The sequence below is a fragment of the Panthera pardus genome, unplaced genomic scaffold, assembly GCF_024362965.1.
Source record: "Panthera pardus isolate Hobbes unplaced genomic scaffold, ASM2436296v1 HiC_scaffold_24, whole genome shotgun sequence".
Classification (NCBI taxonomy): domain Eukaryota; kingdom Metazoa; phylum Chordata; class Mammalia; order Carnivora; family Felidae; genus Panthera; species Panthera pardus.
Window position 1 is genome coordinate 65,719,220 of NW_026526810.1, and position 22,425 is coordinate 65,741,644.

Sequence of the window (22,425 nt, forward strand, 5' to 3'; positions counted from 1 at the left end):
GACCCATTTGCCTCAAAGTTCAGACTTTTTATCCAAAATACCTGTTTATCAATCTAGGCTAAAAATAGAAGCCTCCTGATAAAGCTTATCGGTATACCATTTAAAGGAAATTAAATTGCTCAATGATAATTTTAGTGAACCAGTATCTCTAAGAATTGTGAGATATACCAAAATTTGAGAACCATTGTTCTAGCTTAGTGTTTCTCAAACTTTAATATGCACATAAAGGGTGCATGAGTGGTTCAGTCGGTTAAGCAACTTCAGCTCAGGTCATGATCTCACAATTCATGAGTTCGAGCCCCACGTTGGGCTCTGTGCTGACAGCTCGGAGCCTGAAGCCTGCTTCAGATTCTCTGTCTCCCTCTCTCTCTGTTCCTCCCCTGCTTGCACTCTGTCTCTCTCAAAAGTAAATAAAGATTAAAGATTTTAAAAATTTTTAATATGCACATGAATCACATGAGAACCATGTTAAAGATTTTCCTGCTATAGGATCTGGGGTGGGGGGGCAGGTGCTTGAGACTCTCCTTTTCAAAGTTCCTAGGTGATTCTGTTGGTCAGAGAACTACATTTTGAGTAGCAAGAATGCAGACCAGGGCTTCTCCAACTTGGCTGCATAGGAGGATCAGCTGTACCTAGTATAGATGCCACCCTCAAAGATTTTTAATTGGTCTGGGGTGTGACCTGGGCACTGGGCTCTCATTTTGAAGTTCCTCAAGCGATTTTAATGTACAGCCAAGTTGGGAGAACCTCTAGAGCACAACCCGTCATCTCAGTAGTCAGCTAAATTTAAATGGTGGAATTCTCAGCATAGCTTAGTTCCTATATATAGCACCCAAGATGGAAACAGAGTTGCTAGCATGATACACATAAATATGCCTACACTTCAACCAGCAGATCTATTGCTCTACACAAGCTGTGTCAGGACTTCTGATCTTAAGCAAGTGACAAAACTGATCTTTAATTTCTTCACGTATGTCATGAGAATTAGAACCCCCGAGACAGTTGAAAGAACAAAACGAGAGAATTATTTGCGCAAGTGGTTTGAAGAGTACCATTTCCTATAAGCAAACACATAAACAATCCTCACATCCTGCACTCCGTTAACACTGCCTAAGAGTTACATTCCACTTTTCGCCACCAAAGCAAGCTGAAACATGTAAATGTGGAAGTACTTAGTTCAATTTCTAACAAAGTGCTTAATGATGCAGTTCCAGGAATGCATTGTGTCATAAGCATGGAACCACCTGTAACAAGTGAGGGATTAGTAAAGGATTACCAGCCTCAGGGAAAAGACAAAGGACTGTCATTTCCCAGGGTCGTCAGCACTGCCTTTTGTCATTAACTTCAGATATACTTAATGAAAACACGGAAGCAGATTCACATTTGCAAGTTATAAACTCCTAAAGAGCTCTGCAGAGGACTGAAGGGAAAGAAGGATTTTAATACCAGTAAAGAAGAAAAATAAAAAACAGAGCCACAGGCAGAGGAAGGAGTGGCATGGAGTTTATTAATTTGAAAGGCAAAAAGGAGGTCCCACTTAATGGAAAGTAGAGGCCATCTTCATAAACGCTCATTACAAAACTGCTCTAACACAGAAGCAAGGGAACTTCTCTGGGCTCTCCACCTACATTCCAAATCAGAGTCGGTAGGAAGTATAAATCGGAAGAAAATCCACGTGTCCAAGTTGCCATCTCAAAAGCTCTTATCCAGGAGAAAGCAAAAAGTGAACCTAAAAGAGAGAAGCAGAAAGGTAAGAGAGATATCCAAGGTTTTTAAAAATGTCTTAGAACACTACAAGACAGGGCCCCAAATCCTTCCAACAAAATTCTAAACCCACAAAGACAAAAGACAACTATGGGGTTCCCAAATTCTGGACAGCATTTAAGCCAGGCTAGAAGAACCAGAATAAAGCAAGTATTTTTCACAGAACATTTTACAGAGATATCCATAAAAAGGAATGTTCAAATCTGAATCCCAAGCACACCAAGGCAAAACTTACTAAGAGTTGCAGGCATGGGTTTCAACTCCGCTCTAGAATTAATAAGCTACATGACTTAACAGAAGTCACTCTGACCTCTCTGGCTCACAAACTCTTTGGGGGGGAAGAGGGGGGCAGGGGTTGCAATTGAGCCTCCAGGGCTTTTCTGGATCTAGAAAGCCTACAAAGCACTACATTTCAGCAGGAAGAACAGGGAGTAAAAGGAAGAATTCAACAGAGAAAAACTCCCAATCTCAAATTTAACACGGAAAGAGAAGAAATAATTTGCACTGACAGATTAGGTTATTTTTGGCAAAAAGGTGGAGGATAACTCCAAGAGAAGCAGCTGCCCTACTGCTAGTCACTTGAGATGCGAGCTGTAAGCTGTGAGATGGGTTCCTCATAGCGTCTCGTGTGCTGCGCTAAGGGTGCAGCCAGAAAGTGGCCCCTTAGATTTAGGGGCTCCAACACACTGAGCCGTCAGTAGCCATTTCTCCTGCAGTGTGCCATTAAAATTCTGCAATCTTCTTTGGCTGCCACGACTTGAAAAGGGCTTGAAAACACTACCTTTCAGAAGAGCTGAGCCACCCTGGCAGGTAAAAGGGCATCACCTTATTTTGCATACCGGTTAAGGTGACCTGGAGATTCTAGCATCAGAGCTTAATAGAAAGATATTAGACTTCTAGCCAGAGTGCTTTTATGTCAGTAACAATGGTACTTAGAGACATGATACAGAACTGTAGAACATTCTTATATCAATAGAATTGTGAGAAATGCATAAAAGAGCAAAAAAAAACAAAAAAACAAAAAACAGGGAAAAGTGTTCACAGTGAACAAACAGACCTGTTAAAACTCACCTATTCACTCCACCAAACTTCCTTTTTTTAAAAAATCTTAAGTAATGTCTACACCCAACATGGGGCTCAAACTCACAACCACAAGATCAAGAGTCACATGCTCTACAAACTGAGCCAGCCAGGTGCCCCACTCCATCAAATTTCTTAAAGCAAAAACTCTCTCAGGATGTCTGGGTGGCTCAGTCAGTTAAGCATCCAACTTCAGCTCAGGTCAGCTGGATTTCACAGTTGGTGGGTTTGAGCCCCACGTCGGGCTCTCTGCTGTCAGCAGAGCCCACTTGGGATCCTCTGTTCCCCTCTCTCTCTCTGCCCCTTCCCTGCTCGTGTTCTCTCCCTCTCAAAAAAATAATTAATTAATTAAAAAAAAAAAACCACTCTGGCCACAGACTATGAATTATGAATGCATCAGTTCTAATGGCCCAGGTGAGAGCAGACTAGAACATAGGATCATTTGAGTGAGGAGCCTTGAGACAGAATTATAAAAGAAATCATAGTTTAGTACAAAAGTCAAGTCTTAAGCTTCTATGGTATTAAAACTGTCAAACAAATCTAAGGCACGAAGGCTGGTCCATCTAGAAGGCAAAAATGACTCAGGACCTAAGTCTCGTGATAGTGGTTTTCAGAAAATTCTACTTAACAAAGACCTGCTCCCTTCTTTTAAGACAAAACTACATTTACCAGATAGTATTCTAAAAGCAGAGGAGGGGCACCTGGGTGGCTCAGTCGGTTGGGCATCCGACTTCGGCTCAGGTCATGATCTTGTGGTCGCGAGTTCGAGCCCCGCGTCAGGCTCTGTGCTGACCGCTCAGAGCCTGGAGCCTGCTTCGGATTCTGTGTCTCCCTCTCTCTAACCCTCCCCCCGTTCATGCTCTGTTTCTCTCTGTCTGAAAAATAAATAAACATTAAAAAAAAAAAAAAAAACTTTAAAAAAATATAAAAGCAGAGGAGCTCGGATTCTTTGAAATGTTAACAAAACTGGACTATTCAACAGCTCAGAAGAATGGCTTCAACTGCTAACCAGGGGATGAAGATTTCAGGAAACTAATCAAATTTCTTCCCATAGTATCAAGACATGCAAAATGGAAGGCACCTACTGAGAAAAATTAGCATGACTTCTTCAGTCTATGTCACCCATGCAGAAAAGACAGTGCCATCTGATCAGTCTGCTCTAATCACCTTAAAAGAAAGCCAGGCACAACACAAAGTTAAAAATAATTATTCTCTGTATAGACACAAAAGATAATGCCAGACAGGGTCATTTCCATTTGGAATCCGTATTCTTCTCCAGCAGCATCTCTATTCAGACACTAGCACTGAGCAGATAGGCTCAAATACTGATTTTCCTTCAAACCCATCTCATCCTGGATCCCGGTCACCCAATTAACAGTGAAATTAGAGAAAATGTGAATCAAGACCATTCTGCAGAAATTCTAGGTTCCGAGCTCAATGTGAATCACTCACTACAATCTCAGAAGGCACAAATCATGTGTTTCTAAAAATGAGAGGTACAGATCAAGCAGTCTGATCCTCTCATTTCATAGATGAGGAAAGCAGTAGGTACTAGGAGTTTAATAGATTTTTCCAGGGCCGTGCTATCTTTAACACTGAAGCCACCAGCCATACGTGGCTATTTAAACTTAGTTAAAATTAAATAAAATGTAAAAATCAGTGCCTCAGTCACGCACATTTCAAATGTTCATTAACAACACATGGCTAGTGGCTACCATACCAAATGGTACAGACTTAGAACTATTTCCACGTTGCAGAGTTCTACTAGAGGGCACTGCACCAAGGTCATCCCCTCTGGATAGTCAGGTCTCCTGATCTGCCTTCTCTAGCATGTCTTCTGGACCCAAGATGACCAACTTTGTAGAAATATTTTATTTATTAATTTTAAGTAATCTCTACACTCAACATGGGTGGCCAGGCGCCCAGCAGAAATATTTTAGAGAGCCTACCTTCATCTTTTCTTATCTCTCCTAAGCTTTCTCATTGAAAAAAAAGCAGCTTAATATTTTTAATGAAAACCTTTTAACAAGAAGATGTAATTCATCATCCAAAAGTCTCTGAACAAAATAGAGAAGAAGGAATATGAAAGTTTAGAGTCAAGTATCTGTTATCAAGTTGCCACTCAGTTACTTAACAGTTCCAGGGCCTGGACAAGTTAATTTAAAATTCACCAAGGTTGGCGGGCACTTGGCTGGCTCAGTTGGTGAAGCATGGGACTCCAGATCCTGGGGTCATGAGTTCCAGTCTCACATTAGGTGTAGAGATTACTTTTTAAAAATTAAATTTCACTAAGGTTTAATTACCTCATGTGTAAAATAGGAATACTATCATTCATCAACCTCATTGCAGGAAGAGGCAACAGGATCACATGGGTTAATGTGTCTAAGAGTATATGTGAGTCCCATAAGCCTGATAATATGATAACCGTAAAACATTTCCAAATGTTACCTAATTTTGTAAAAGGTCTTATGCAAACATTGTGCATTTTGTTGTATATACTGACACTAACTTTCTACCTCTTGTGGATGGATGATGGAAATCTGGTAACACGGATAAAAAGCAACAACTGAAGAAAAAAAAGCAAAGCTCAACTGAGGATCCACACAAACAGCACAATCTCCCTGAAATACACTGGGAACTATCATGAATTCTAATAATCACAGGCTATAGCAGCTGCAAGAGAGTGATGAACATCCAGATGATGTGCATTGGGAAACTGGGCCTCAGAAACAAGCTTATTTGTCCAATCAACTAGTTAACAGAGCAAACTCTACAATGCAGGCCTTCCAATTTCTAGTCTCATGCTTGTGCTCCACCCTACAGTCCTTCAAACAAATTGTTTCCTTGGCTTCTTTCTTCCACAGTACTTTCCATGTCTTAGCATCCATGTAACTAATGATTTAGCTATTTTTATAGCATTTTCTTATAGTTGAAAGGGTTTATTTATTCATACACTCATTCAACAAACATGCACAGTGACTGTTCACCTCATGCTAAACCCTGAGGTCCTTCAGGGAATTTAAGAGTTCAGTGGGAGAGACAGGAAAGCAAATGAACAGTTTCATAACTACTGGCTAAATGCAGCACTACAGGTATGCACAATGGGCCCCAGAAAAGACTCCTATACAACTTGGGTAGGAATTATCCAAGCTGAAAGGATGGAGTAAGGAGTTAGGGCAGCAATGAACTTCATAAACACAACTCTACTTGATATATTTTTTTTATTGAGAGCTTTAAACAGACCAAATACAAAACAGAGTTCAATCACCAATTAGTCGTTAACTAGTGTTTTTTAGTAAATAAAATAAGCAGATTTAGGGCCTTAATAATGGGTACAGAATCTCCCCCTCCATCTGGTGAAAAAAGGGGGCTGGAAAAAGAAAGATTATACTGTGTGCTTAGCTCAAAATACAGTCTACAAATTTAGAATAGTTCCTTTTTTGAGAACTTACTTGGTGGCTAGCTCTAATTCAGTAAGAGGAAGTGTCAAAGAGAAAATGAAATAAAAACTGAACAGCGCCCCCCCCCCCCCCCCCCCCCCCGTTCAAAAAACTTAAAGATTATTACCAGTGGAGGTCATGTTGGGAACAAAAACAGGTCTAGAATGAACCAAAAAGGTGCTCTTCAACTGACAAGAAAAGGAAATAAAGGGAAAATCTGTGGGTCTCTGCGCACTTGAGGTCTTCCCTGGATAACAAAATCCCTAAGCCACATTAAGGTTGCATGACCTTTGGAGCCTAACTCCACACTGCCCACCAGTGGTCAGAATGTAAAGCAACCCCCACCTAGCATGTAAGCCCACTTGGACCTCTGCTGCCCTCCTGCGACTAGAAAAAAACTAAATTTTATCACAAAGGTATCAGTGTTCCCCACCCCCACCCAGCCCCCACCCAACTCAACTTTTGCTTTGTAGTAGTACATTCTCGGCATGAAATGTACGACCCACTAGGTGGCAGTAGAGCCTAAAGAATATTTAGATTCCCGTCCAGAGGAAATTTTCTAGGACACTACACAGGAGTACCCCCTTATTCAAGGTTTCACTTTCCATAGTTACTGCAGTCCATCACAGGGGAAGCAGATGACCCTCCTTCTAAAGTACTGTCAGGTCAATAGTACCCTAACACTAGGTCACAACACCTACATCATTCACCTCACTTCATCTCATCACATAGGCATTTTATCATCTCACATCATCGCAAGCAGGGTGAATACAGAACAGTAAGATGTTCTGAGAGAGAATATAGTCACAACACTTTAATTCCAGTATATATTGTCCTATTTTGTGATTCGTAACTGTTGTTAACCTCTTACTGGGCCTAACTGATGCACTGAACTTTACCACAGGTATATGTATATAGGAAAAACAATAGTATACATAGGGTTCGGAACTATTGGTGGTTTCAGGCATCCACTGGGGGGCTTGGAACGCATCCCCCACAGAGAATAGGGGACTACTGTGCTCCCCTGATAAATTCAAAGAGCCAATAACAATTGTTTGTAAATAGCACTGCTTGTCAGAGTTCTGTTCTGCCCAGCTCGGTTAGTCCCCTTGTTCCAGCCAGGATTAAACACCATGAATTTTTAAAGATCTGTGGGAGAATGGTCTCTATTATAAAAACAAAGCAACACTAACAAGATTTTAGCATGAGCATTGGAGCATTTTGCAAACAACCTCCCCAGGGGCTGAGCACATTTCCAAGCTCAGGTTTGTCCCTTGTGCCCAGTTCACTTTCCCTCAGATCCAGGGACCTTGTCATCAGGAACTTCCCTTCCCAAACTGTGATCCAATGGAGCTGTGTCCCTCTTCTTCATTTCCCTTCAGAACACCTCAGAGAAGCTGACAAATTTTGAAAAGAACTTCACAGACGTAAAGAAACAAACATAGGAAATACTTACAGATAGTATGTAAATTTTAAAATATTCAAATCTACTGAACTGTGTCATAAATTCATCCAAAATAAATTTACAGCCACCTAAGTGCCAGACACTAATCAGCAACTCCAAAGGTCACTAGGAGCATTTTTTACTTTTGGATTTTCATTTTTAGGATCATCTAAAAACTATCATGAGTGGTATGCCTGGCAGTAGAACATGCGACTCTTGATCTCTGGGGTCATTGAGTTTGAGCCTCCCGTTGGGTGTGGAGTTTGCCTAAAAATAAAGTAAGGGGTGTCTGGGTGGTTCAGGTGGTTAAGCGTCAGACTTCAGCTCCGTCATGATCTCACGGTTCATGAATTTGAGCCCCGTATCGAGCTCTGCGTTGACAGTGTGCAGCGTGCTTGGGATTCTCTTTCTCTTTCTCTCTCTCAAAATAAATAAACTTTAGCCAACTATATAACCAGTGCTGCCAACTGAGTGGCACAGGATGGGTTTTCAGGAGACCACATAGGCTGGCTAAAGGTTGGAAAAGGCTGTGTTAATAGATCTAGGTTTTACATTAGTCCTAGCTGAATGAAATTGTCATGAAGCTCAGGTCTTCCAGCAGAGGGAAGGGAACTTCAGCTGAATCTACAATGTCTAATCTGTTCAAAATCTTTTTTTTTTTTTTATGTTTATTTATTTTTGAGAGACAGAGACTGAGTGCAAGCAAGGGAGGGGCAGAGACAGAGGGAGACACAGAATCTGAAGCAGGCTCCAGGCTCTGGGCTCTGATGCGGGGCTTGAACCCACGAACCAAGAGATCATGACCTGAGCCAAAGTTGGACACTTAACTGACTGAGACACCCAGGCACCCCTAATCTGTTCAAAATCTTAATTCCCAGCATCGATTGGTTAGGTTATTCTTTCTACTTTTCTGTATTTTTTAAACTTGTTATAATAAAAGCAAAGAAAATAATAAGGAAAGCACAGTGATAAATAACTGATTTTTTTTTTTAATTTTAACATTTATTCATTTTTGAGAGATGGAGAAAGACAAAGCGTGAACAGGGGATGGGGCAGAGAGAGAGGGAGACACGTAAACCGAAGCAGGCTCCAGGCTCTGAGCTGTTAGCACAGAGCCTGATGCAGGGCTCGAACTCACAGACCGCGAGATGATGACCTGAGCCAAAGATGGACACTTAACTGACTGAGCCACCCAGGCGCCCCAATAGCTGACTTTTTAAACACACTTCTTTAACTCTTCAATTGTCAAATACTCTATAGTAAACAAACAAGCAAAAATGGGGCATAAGAAAACTTTTTTGAAGTCACACTGGATTATCAGGCTTTTTTGTTTTTAATGTTTTGTTTATTTTTGAGAGAGACAGACAGAGAGACAGAGAGAGAGAGAGAGTATGAGCAGGGGAGAGGCAGAGAGAAGGAAACAATCTGAAGCAGGCTCCGGGCTCTGAGCTATTCACACAGAACCCAACGCAGGGACTCAAACCCACGAACCCTGAGATCATGACCTGAGCCCAAGTCAGATGCTCAACTGACTGAGCCACCCAAGTGCCCCCCTCATGAGGTTATTTTAAAATTAAAGTAAGACATGGGTGCCTGGGTGGCTCAATCAGTTAAGTGTCCAACTCTTGATTTCGGCTCAGGTCATGATCTTGTGGTTTGTGGGATTAAGCCCCGCAGAATTCTCCCTCTCTGCCTCTCTCCCCTGCTCGAACTCTCTCCCAAAATAAATAAATAAACTTTTAAAAAATAAAAAATAAATAAAAGACACAGAACAAGAAGCACTTAAATCCTGACCTATGGTGAGCTCTCACTATCTGTATGTTAATTTAGTTACTTCTTGAATATTTATTTTTTCAACTCAATGCCATTTTCTTCTGATCTGCCTTTTTTCAGAGTAGCTGCTAGTTTTAAATGTCATCCTCAAATTCATGCAAGAGCGTACACTATAGATGTTTATTCTTTTTATACCCAACCCTCAATGTACTTGGCAAGTATAGGAATGTTCAATCTGTTTTGTTCTACCTTCTGAGTTGGTATAAATATTGAGAACTTACTTGGAAAATATTTTAAAAGTGTTTTGGCACACTACACATAAAAAGGGCAGGGGTGCCTAGGCGGCTCAGTTGGTTAAGCATCCAGCTCTTGATTTTGGCTCGGGTCAGGATCTCACAGTTCATGAGTTCAAGCCCCATGTCAGGCTCTGCACTGACAGCATCTTTCTCCCTCTGTCTCTGTCCCTTCCCCTGCTTTCTCTCAAAAAAAATAATAAAATAAACTTAAAGAAAGAGTTAGGGGCATCTGAGTGGCTCAGTCAGTTAAGCATCCAACTTCAGCTCAGGTCATGATCTTACAGTTTGTGGGTTCTAGTCCCACGTCGGGGTCTGTACTGACAGCTCAGAGCCTGAAGTCTGCTTCAGATTCTGTGTCTCCCTCTCTCTCTGCCCCTTCCCTGCTTGCTCTCTCTCTCTCTCAAAAATAAACCTTTAAAAATAAAAAAAAAAGCTAAAATAAAAAGCACATAAAAAGGGAAAATAGATACAGGTTTAAAAGTAGGAGAATATAACCTGTGTCAAATGATCTCTGTGAAAAATCTTTTGGGCAATGTCCGAGAAAAGGATTTTTCAATGAGCATACTCTCTACAGAATGATTTACCACTATAATCTAGGATTGGAAGATTTTGCTCTACCTTGGGCCCATTAATTCCCAGTTGAACAAGTGGCCCTACATTGTTAATATGGTCTGCAGTATGCAATTCCTGCTGAGCCTGCTTTTTTGTCTCTGTTTTTGTCATAATTTTGAAATACTAAGCTCTCTGCAGCAGAGTCCTCTTCCAATCACGTCGGCCATAGGAAATCATTTTCCATGATTTGGTATCTCCCTGAGCCTAAAGAACACCCTTGAATTGTTTGCTCTGTTCCCTTCCTAAGCATACACATGACTCATCTAGAAAAAATAATTTTAGTAATCTAAAGCAAATCAGTCAAAAGACCTATGACTTTCCCAGCAAGGTTACTATCAGAGAGCCCAAGAGTCACTCATGAGGTTTGCAAGTATAAGGTCAATGTTGGTGGTTTGGTTTTTTAGCTGTACTCAAAGAGTTATCATCCTCAAATACCTTGTCTGCTGCCTCTGCTCCCAAATGGCATATAGCTCCCTTCTCTGGACTCCCACAGTACTTTGTTCAGATCTTTGGTGTGGCTCTAACTATGCTGAATTTTAACTGCTATGTTTATAGGCCTTCTCCTCTACTAGAAAAGTTAAGACCCACATTTTACTTTTGTTTGTATTCCCAGTAACAAGGCACTGACTGCCACATAGAAGGTGTGGTAAGGGGAGGGAGGGGGACAACTCAAGCCCTGATCAGGTTTCCAAAGAGTTAAACTGTATCAGAATAGTAGAAAGAAGTACTTCTCAAACTTTTTCACTGAAATAAACCGTTTCTGTCAACTTACCACTACCAAAAATGAAAACTTACCTGAATTAACAGAACTGTTTTTGAAGCAGTTATCAATGACAAAAAGAATCCATGGAACACTGTAAGCAACTGATTCATTCATGCCAGAAATTAATGTACAGTCCTTGTCGCATTATTGCATACACTTTGGACAGAGTCGCTAACTCTTGTGTTATACTGCCAATTAGTACAAACATGACAGATTTCTAAGTAGTGACAGAGGCTAGTCCTAGGATATTCTTCCCCCAAAAAGGATAACATTTCCTAAGGTTCTTTTTTTTCCTACCACCCAATAGCAACACTAAATGTTATGATGGAAAGGCAAAGAAAATAGCGCATTCGCTCATCGTAAGCCAGGTAGGGTACTAGAGGAGCACTAGGCCAAGGGCACCACTAGGGAAGGCACCACTCTGCAACCACCTAGCTGTGTGGCCACAGAAGGCCTCTGTTTTCTCATATATAAAATAACAGTGTCAACACACAGTTTGGAAACCACTCATGTGCTTCTTAGAGATTTAGGATTCTGCTTGGGAGGAAGAAAGGCCAAGCAGAGAGGGCTTTTTAATTCTGTCAATCAAAACAACTCCAGCTCCATTGCTGTTTTATATACTGAGATTCTACATAAGAGTTTAGAGAAAAAGGAGTTCTACGCTAATAAAGGGAAAATGGCAAACGAACCAAATGACATTTCATCATATATTTTAAAGTCTTCCCCCAAGCTAATCCAATTTCCCCATTTATTTCCACTTTAGCACACATTATTAGCAAATGGCCACAGTCCTTCATTCAGCATATACTGGATGTCTACCAGATGTGAGCATTCTACTAGGGGAACAATGGCCCAGCATTTAAAAGTTACCTGAGATCAAAGAAAAAAATTATAGAGCAAATCTCCAGGCAGAACCTACAATTTATGTCTCTTCCAAGATTTCCGTTATTTTCATGAAGTTACTGATGCAGAAATTTAGGTATTAGCTACAGGCAAAGTCTTACTTTCTGTTATCTTAATGATTTGCAAAACAGTGAGAAGAGAAGGCAATGACCAAGAGAGACAGCACTGAAGACTCATGATCATATTAATGCTTTGCATTCCAATAGAAAATTCTGCAAATGTCTTATCAGCAATATGGGAACCCGGGCAACTATAATCAAAACCAGCCACACTCAACTTCCATGCCTAAAATCAACATTATGGCACAAGGGCTATGATCACTACTTACATTCTTCTAGCCTCCTACTCCTCAATTAAGTAAATGGGAGTAATTCAGCCAACGAAGTTCATTACGACAAGGTGCAGGATGGTGCTGGCAAAGAGAAAATCAGCAAAAGCTCGTTCTGGGGAGATGCCTTGGAAATCCGCTTTGTTCTGTGGGTTGATCTGTATCCTGAGGCAAACTGCACAAGAAGCAAAACATGAAAATGATTATCTAGAAAAAAACACAAATATGACTGCTAATGAACACACCCATACTCTACGTCCCAATAATTCTAACAGAAATGATGCATAAGTGCATCCAAAGGCACGTACAGGAATGATACCCAGGACAGCCCCAAACGAGAAACAATCTAAATGTCTCTCAACAGGCAAATGGATAAACTATGGCATATGCACACAATAAAGTACCATGCAGCAGTGAAAAAGAACTTCACAATATGAAGACCTCCCACAAATATGTTAAGCAACACAATCCAGACACCAAAAACCCATGCTGTATGATCCCATCTATATACAGTTTAACAGGAGGCAAACCAATCCACGAAAATATAAGCCATATAAGCCTCTTTCACAGGAAGAGGAATGACTGGGAAGGTGTAAGGAGGGCTCTAGGTGCTGGTAATGTTCTGCTCTGGGTGCCGGCCAGACAGGTGAATTTAAGAATTCATGATGGTACAACTCAGTTTTATGTTCATGTTTAAGTTAAAAGAAAAAAATATGATGTGTCAGATTAAAAACCAAAAGCTCACTCAGAAAAAGATATATATTACTAACATATCTTCAGAACTCTCCTATCTCCTGACTTAAATTTATAATTACACCTCAATTGGGGTGTAGGTGAGGCAGTAACAAAGAGGCCGGGCTGAATGACAAAAAGTTATAAAACCGTGAATTTTTTTTTTTAGCTCATTTATTTATTTCGAGAAAGAGAATGCATGTATGAGCAGGGGAGGGGCAGAGACAGAAAGGGAGAGAGAGAATCCCAAGCAGACTCCACACGGTCAGTGCGCAGAGACCTATGCAGGGCTCAAGCCCATAAAACCGCAAGATCATGACCTGAACCAAAATCAAGAGTCGGATGCTTAATCGACTGAGCCACCCAGGCACCCCAAACTGTGAATTATTTTCTAATAAAATGTGCATAATATTGGATAGCACAGACTATAAATAGAAGATGCTTATCCATGAGGACCTCATAGTTATCATCTTTGATATTAAAGTTCTAGCAGCTGCTTGTCTCAAAAAAAGGCAAGACATCTAAACTATATAACGTTGACAGAGAACTCTCCACTGCCACACTCTAGATCCCTGAAGATGCCAACCTGATACATTAGCCACAGTCACCATTTGACATGAAACGGAAGTTCTACGAGTACACTTTTCCAAAATATCTTTATGCCTGTGTTAAATAATTACACTACTTAAGAAAATCTAAATTTGCTTCAGGCTAGCAGCCCTTACATCACCAACCAAGAAAATGAAATGAACTGAGATCTAACCCAAAGATCAGAAAACTACCAGATTAGTTCTCCAGAGGCCATTACCATGGCAACAGTTTTCATTACGCTTAAACATGTAAATACTGTGGAAACACTACTGATCTTTTCAAGCACCTGGACTCTTCAAAATATGAAGGACACTGACTGAAGCAAGGGCAACCAATTAAAATCCCGCTGTGGAGAGTACAGACTGGTTCAACCATTTGGGAGAGTTGGCAATATCCATTAAAATTTTAAATGTTTTTACTTTTTGAATAAGGAATTTGTCTAGCAGAACAAAGAATTTCTAACAGCATGTTCATAAAGTTGAAAAAAAAAGTGAAAGCAGTCCAAATGTCATCAAGGGGATTATTTCAATAAATTACACTACAGACATGCAATAAAATCCTATGCAATTATTTAAAAAAAGAGAGATAAATTCTCTATATCCTGACAGTAAAGACAACCAAGATATATTAAGTGAAGAAAAAAAAAAGCCAAAAAATTATTCCATTCTCCATTTCTCTTTAAAAAAAAGATATTTTCTCATTTCTGTTAGTTGGAACCTGGGAAAAAATATGGAGAAATAGATATCAAACTATTAACAGTGGCTCTGGAGATGGAGGGTGGGGACACAGTACTGTTTCAGAAAATATGAAGGGACAAAAGAGAAGCTCCCTGTGAAGGTTGGTAAGGTAATGAATCGATGCGTTTTCATTACTACAATCACAGTAAGCCACCTTATTTTATTGACAATGTAAGAATCAGAGTTCCATGGAGACAGAAAGGACCTTGGAGTTATAAAGGCCAATACCCATCTGATACATAAAATGCCCAAGAAGAGGTGGGGGTGGGGCATACTGGCGGAGGGTGCATGATCACCTGGGAAGTTTTCCAAAGTATACTCACCACTACTAGAATCTGATAAGCCATCCCTAGGTAAGGAATTACAAACCTTCCAGAACCTGTGTTACTAATAGGGGTGTCCTATTCCTCATAAGCACTGGGATACAAACATGGCAAAGAAAATCTGTTCAAAAAGCTCCTCCACAAATGATCATTCAGTCTCTCCCTAAGCACTTCCAAAGATGGAAATTTACTACCTCCTAAGGCAGACAACTTCATTTAAGCAGTCCTAATTCAATCTATCTCCTTAAATGTTCATTAATCCAGCAAATTATTTACTGAGCACCTATTATGTGCCATGCATCATCCCAGGTGCTGGGAACATGGCACAGAACAAGACAGACAAGAGTCTGGCTCCCAAGAAACTTACACTCTAATAGAGAGAAACATATAATAAGTAAGCAAATAAACAAGGAAATATCAGGTAGTGATTATGTGCCATGAAGAAAATAAAACAAGGAAAGGTTCAGTTTGGAGTTTCAGACCAGACATCACGTGAAGATGAGGCAAGAGGATTTACTAATTTGGAATGCAGGGAATGGGTCAGAACTAAAAACATCAATGTGGTAAATTGTAGTTATATAGACATTAAACTCACCTACGGAAAGAAATTGGAGAACAGGAGGTATCTAGCATCACGTCCTCAGACAGAGAAGTACTGAACACAAACAGTAGGAAGGGAAAACCAATGAGGTGAGAAGGAACAACCAGGAGAGTGTAGTGCTATAAAAGCTTCAAGAAGAAAGTACTTCCAATAGGAGGCAGCAGCCAACCATGTTAAATACTAAATGTTGTTGCGCATTCAGGCAAGGTGAAATAGATGGCCATTAGGTTTGGCAAGATGGCAAGCAGTTTCACTGAGCAGTGGAACAGACCACCTCAAGAGTGGGGTAAGGAATGAACGGTAAGTGAGAAAGAAACAGCAACTATTCTGTCAAGGCATTCTGTGATGATGGGGAAGAAATGGAATGGCAGCTGGAGGCGTTTCTGGGGCCAAATTATTTTTTTGTTTGTTTATTCTTGGGAGAGAGAGAGAATGTGAGCGTGTGAGCAGGGGAAGGGATAAAGAGAGGGAGAGAATTCCAAGCAGGCTCCATGCCGTCAGTGCAGAGCCCGACGTGGCGCTCAAACCCACAATTTAAGATCATAAGCTGAGTCAAAATCAACAGTCGGATGCTTAACTGACTGAGCCACCCAGGCTGCCCTTAATTTGATAATATTAGAATCTGCATATATGATGGGAATGATCCACTAGAGAGAGAGAGGCTTTTTTTTTTTGGTGGGGGGGGAGGGGTTGGGTGTTTTGTTTTGTTTTGTTTTTGGTGCAAAAAGGTGATTTTATTAAAGCAGGAGGACAGGACCCGTGGGCAGGAAGATCTGCTGAGAGAAAAATAATAATGCAGAATGAAAAGATGATTGCATAAGTGGAGTCCCTGAGGGAACAAGAGAACACTACCCAAGTGAAGGAGCTGGCATTGGGCAGGAAAGGGACACATCAACCATTATCATGGGAAGTCAAAGAGTAAGGGTACAGGTGCAGATGTGCTGCCAGGATTCCTTGCTGGGAAGACGAAAGGATTCCTGTCTACCTTTTTAGTAAAAAAATAAAACAAGATCATCAACTGAGAATAAAGGAAAAGAGGATATACAGAAGAGAGTTAAGAGAGAAGTTATAATGCATTATTTTGGAAAAGCAAACATTTAAGGGAGTATTATAGGACCACTGGGTAAGTGGTCCTGTATGTGTGCCCATGTGCCTATTTTCACCATACTTCTCCATCAGAGCACTCCATCCAGGTACTTGTCTGTATCTCCCACTAGATTATAAACTCTAGGACAGCAGAGACCATGTCTGTGGGTCTCACAGCTCATCCTCAGTACATGGCAGAGAATCTGGCACATAACTGCTTAGTATTCACTTAATTATTACGGGCACACTCACGATTTAACATATACAGTGTTAAGCACTGAAGATGAACAGATGAAAAGACAGTCCCTTTCCTCAAGAGGCCCATCTTCCAGAGTGAAGACAGACACACAAACAAATATATACAGCACAGTATCAAAGTGCCACACCTCCCTCCCACCCTCTCTCTCTCACACACACACACACGCACGCACGCACACACACACACACGCGAAATAAGAATATAGAAAAAAGACCAAAATCTGTTGGAGGAGTCAGGGAACGGTTCCAAAGGGAAGGAGCACTTGAGCTAAGCTAAGAAACAAAGGAATTTCCCAGGCAGTCAAGCAAAAGTAAAATAGCTTGAGACATCACAGCATGTTCAGAGAATATCAAGTAACAAATGCTAGGGTATAAAGTACAGAGGAAGCAGAGACAAGAGATGAAACTGGAGATACAGATGGGATCAGATCATGAAAGAGCCTGGTGCCATGAAAAAGATTTTTAGGGGCACCTGGGTGGCTCAGTTGGTTAAACTTCCAACTTCAGCTCAGGTCATGATCTCATGGTTCATGGGTTCGAGTCCTGTGTCGGGCTCTATGCTGACAGCTCAGAGCCTAGAGCCAGCTTCAGATTCTGTGTCTCCTCTCTCTGCCCTTCCCCTGCTCACAGTCTCTGTCTCTCTCAAAAACAAACAAACAAACAAATAAATAAATAAATAAATTTTTTTAAGGTTTTTAATTTTTCACTGGGACACTGACAAATTTTATGCGGGGAGTGGAATGATCTGATTTGCAAGTCAAATCGAGCCCACAAACACAAGTGGAAGACAGACTGGAGGGAAAGAGACCAGAGGCTGGGACACAAGTGAGGAAGATTACAGTGGTCTAAATAAGGGATATTGAGGGGTGCCTGGGTGGTTCAGTCGGTTAAGCATCCGACTGTGGCTCAGGTAATGATCTCGCAGTTCGTGAGTTCAAGCCTCGCATCAGGCTCTGTGCTGACAGCTCAGAGCCTGGAGCCTGCTTCAAATTCTGTGTCTCCCTCTATCTCTGCCCCTCCCCTGCTCATGCTCGGTCCCTCCCTCTCATAAAAATAAACACTAAAAAAATTTTAATAAAAAATAAATAAACAAGAGATACTGAGAGCCTTGGTCACTGAGGATGGAGAGCTAGCTACAGATATGAAAGAGATTTAGAAACAGGAACAAGGTTAGCAAACTTCCAATCTCTGGGATAGCAGTTATGGTAGATAATATTAGGGCCCATAAATCTGATAGATAATTCCCAAAGAAATGCTGGACCCCAGTCCACATGGCCCAATAGCTCCCATGAGATAAATACTCTGGTTTAGGCATCCTTGCCTTTTAAATTCAAACTGCTTTTGGATTTGTACACTGGAAGAAACGAACTATTTTTTTTAATCCAAAACTGTTTCATATAGATTAGAGAATAAAATAAATCAAAGTTGTAAAATGACTTAAAAACTGATTTCAAGATCAAAGACTTATTTTTAAAAATCTTCATGTTTTCTGCTTATCTCTCCTAAATAGTACTCTGAATGAGTAGAAAGAGGGATTTCACTTAGGGTAAAAAAGGAAACTAGAAGGGCTGCCAACCCGGGAATGTTACTCTAACAAAGGGACAGATGTCCTCAGCTAGAGATATCTAACCATAAGATAAACAGTCAGCTGCTAAGGAAATGTGAAATCTGTCTTTTCAAGCTTACTATACTTGACACTGTTGATCCAAAAAAAAAAAAAAAAGATTTATCAATGGCAATTTTCTACCTCTGGCTCCTTGAAACCACAGGTAAGTCTCCTAGCCATAAGGGAATAGAAGAAAACAGACTATTTTCACTGACACCAAATTAACACCAGGTTTTTTAAAAATGTGACAGTAAAAAAAAGAAAGAAAAAAGAAAAAAAGTGTGATAGCATTCTATATTAGTTAAAAATATACTGATCAATTTCCAAAGAACATATGTTAAATTAACACATGTAGAAGGAATGGAACAAAACAGGCTGCCAAAAAGAAATTAGGAAACCAGACAAAGTAAGTTTTCCCTCCAATTCATCAGTGTAGGCTAACACCAATTGTAAGTCTCTCCCTTATTCAAATTTAGAAAAAAAGCAGGGAGTAGAGGGGGAGGCACCTGGCTGGCTCAGTCAGAAAAGCATGCAACTCTAGGTCTCCAGGTTTTGAGTTCAAGCCCCACACTGGGTGTAGAGATTGCATAAATTAAGTAAATAAATAAAAATAAAATAAAGTAAAATAAAATAAAATCTAAATCCTGAGATGCTTTCCCATTACCTACAGAGTAAAATCTTTGGCCTGGCACTCGAAGCTCTAGCATCCGCACTACCTAAACTTTCAACATAACCTCCTACAATCCCATTCTCCAGCTAAATGGCCTCCTCCCTCCTCTTCCAACAGGAAACCACAGGAAAATTAGCAACCCAGCACCATAAACAGGTACAAGGCTTCCCTTCCCAACAATCACAACAAAGGATAAACTCCAAATTTCAAATTTCCCATTAAAATATCTCCTGTTGAGGGGCACCTGGGCAGCTCAGTCAGTTGAGCATGACTTCAGCTCAGGTCATGATCTCACAGTTTTTGAGTTTGAGCACCGCATTGGGGCTCACTGTATGCAGTGTGGAGCATGCTTCAGATCCTTGTCCCCCTCTCTCAAAAAATAAATATTAAACATACACACACACTTTAAAACATCTCCTGTTGGGGCGCCTGGGTGGCTCAGTCAGTTAAGCGGCCGACTTCAGTTCAGGTCATGATCTCACGGTTCGGGAGTTCAAGCCCCGCGTCGGGCTCTGTGCTGACAGCTCAGAGCCTGGAGCCTGTTTCGGATTCTGTGTCTCCCTCTCTCTGACCCTCCTTCATTCATGCTCTGTCTCTCTCTGTCTCAAAAATAAATAAACGTTAAAATAAAAAAAAGAAAAAAAAAAAACATCTCCTGTTGAGGATCTGGGCTAACAATGAGCAGAGAGGTAGTAAGGGCATTTAATAAGGGCAACGCTGTCAAAAGAAATGCAGATGATACCCTTTGATGGTAACTATGAACTGTGATGAATGCTTTCTTTTCCTGAAGCAACTTTCATTTCTCTGGCCCAATTACCTGTAATCTAACAGTTTTGGAAATCCCAATCCCCCATATTGACTCCACTAATAAAGTGCCCTTTCACAGACATTCTCTTCAAAGACAAGCTATGACTTCTTACTAGGGAGGTGGGTAGGGAGTCTGCCAACTCAACTGTAGATACAATAGCTTCAAAAACAGGAAAAATTATCTGCTCAAAAAATCTTCTGGTTTTCGGGTGCCTGGGAGGCTCAGTCGGTTAAGTATCTGACTTGATTCAGCTCACATCATGATCTCAGTTTGTGGTATTGAGCCCCAAGTCAGGCGCTGCGATGACAGCACAGAGCCTGCTTGGGATTCTCTCTCGCTCTCCCTCTGCCCATCTCCACTCTCACATGGACACCACTCTCACTCTCAAAATAAGTAAACATCTTTAAGAATTTGTTCCCGGGGCACCTAGGTGGCTCAGTAGGTTAAGCATCCAACTTCAGCACAGGTCACGATCTCGCAGTTCATGGCTTCAAGCCCTGCATCAGGCTCTGTGCTGACATCTCAGACTCTGGGGCCTGCTTCAGATTCTGTGTCTCCCTCTCTCTCTGCCTCTCCCCTGCTCATGCTCTGTCTCTCTCTCCCCACCGCCACCCCAAAAAAAAAAAAACATATAAATAAATAAACATTAAAGATAATAAATAAAATAAAAATAAAAATAATTTGCTCTGGTTTTATCACATTAATAATCTACAACTGTAGTCCATACCTACTCTTCAGTAAATCACACTCTTCCATATAGCCTTGAGGAAGCATTTCTTAACCTTAAGAGGCTTATGAAACCAGGGAGACTTCAGCAATAAACTTTCTTTTTAATCAGCTTGGGCCCCACCCTATTCCTACTCCTGCAGACCTGGAAGGCAAAAATCATCAAACAAAAGTCACTGGAGGTTCTCAAAATTCCTTCTCCAGCCTAGATAATAAAAATCCTAGTCACAAAAAGTCGGGGGCAGGGTGAGGGCAGGTGGGATAGGTCAGGAATCTGGAGCAAAAAGGGTAGTGCATCTGGGGTATATGATGGTGGTAACATTTGAACTGACAGCCAGGATGCTGCCACAAAGAACCTAGTGTTGGTCCTCTAGGTCAAAACTCAAAATCATAATGAAACATCCAACTAACAGACTATTAACTCTCAAACTCCAGGCCAAGCTAGTGCACAAGTCAGTAAGTCTTCAGGCTTAGTTCTGAGAGAGAAAGCAAAATATCTCTGGTTTGAGTCTGAAGTAGCATTTGTGTAAAAGCCATTCTATAGACCTATAAGCAGAGAACCACTATAAATTAACAATTCTAATCCTGTATTTTGTCTGTGCCCATCTAAACTGTACACTCATTAAGAACAAGGAACATAAACCTGATGCACCTCCAAAGCTTTTATCACAGTATTTGTATTTGATTCAAAACGCAATTGATGGCCTGACTGATAATAATCACACTGGGAAAAAAAATTAATTCTGGCATGTTCTCAAAGTCAGAGAGAAGGTGATACCAGGGACTGGAAAGGCCATCTGATGGCCACCTATAAAGTGGACTGCCTAACACTCATGGGCCAAGCCTGAACTTGGCATTCATACAGTTCCTATTGGGCAAGAAAGGTCAGATTTTGGCAAAAATTCATGGGACAGTCAACTCTTGTTAAATATGACTGTCTACAAGGTATCAAATGCTGGGATTCAGAATAAAAGCTAAAACATAACTATGTGAATAAAAACTGAGTTCAGGCTAATGAAATAACAGTTTCATCCACAAGAAATCAGTAGAAGCAGCTAAAAGCCAAAGTCAAGTAAAGGTTGATTCAATGAGCAAACCACCTGTATTTATATTTCTTACACTGTTCATTGAAATGTTTCACTGGCGGTTAGCAGTGATTAGGCCAAGTTGAGAGAGATGCTTTCAGAGCTGGGTTTCCATTTTAAAGGTCTACCAATTTTAAAGATATGTTAAAGCTAAATGAAAGTTGGAATGGAGTTTTCCTGGACCAATAGGAACATAGTGTACTGGATCACCAAGTTGAGCAGCAGCATGAAGGGAGTTTTTCTAGAGACTTAATTCCAGCTCCTAGGCGGCTGTTTGGCATTAGGCTTGTGGTAACCTTTCCGAGCCTCAATTTCCCCATTCACAAGAGGGCAATGCAGTTCCTCTCATAACGTCACGAGGCGGGGAGCTGATACAAAAAAGAGTGCTGTGGGAATAAAAGCAGTGCGCCAAAGTAAACACATTATTACTGCGATTACTTATAGAATCATTACCCGCTAGGATGAAGCTCCCCACACAAGAGATGAAGCCCGAGAGAAAAGAGTTGAAGGGGAAGGTCCCCACGAGGAGGCAATAACCGAACTGCAGCGCCCCGGTCAGCAGTATGTACAGGAGGTACGCGTCAAGCAACTTCAGACGCTGAGGAGTGGAGCTCAAGTACTCTTCTAAGAACCGCGAGATGACGGACACTACCGACGCCGACATGACTACACACTCGGTCCTCCGGCCTACCCTCAGCAACCACCTGGCGAAACCGATGGCCACACCGGATGTAGCCTTAGCGCCTGCGCACCGCTGTGGCCCAGCTCCGCCCTTTCCGATTTGCCACTTTGCGCAGGC

The 22,425-nt window shown here is 41.1% G+C and overlaps 1 protein-coding gene across 1 annotated transcript; it reads right to left on the bottom strand.

Moving 5' to 3' along the window:
- Positions 1 to 1,487: 1,487 nt before the first annotated feature.
- On the bottom strand, positions 1,488 to 22,372 carry DAD1 (defender against cell death 1). The gene is made up of 3 exons (XM_019430488.2): positions 22,080 to 22,372; positions 12,404 to 12,578; positions 1,488 to 1,729 (listed from the first exon to the last, which is right to left on the bottom strand). Exons 1-2 carry the CDS (start codon positions 22,288 to 22,290, stop codon positions 12,448 to 12,450), a joined length of 342 nt encoding a protein of 113 aa, XP_019286033.1. The 5' UTR covers positions 22,291 to 22,372; the 3' UTR covers positions 1,488 to 1,729; positions 12,404 to 12,447.
- Between the last annotated feature and the right edge of the window lie 53 nt (positions 22,373 to 22,425).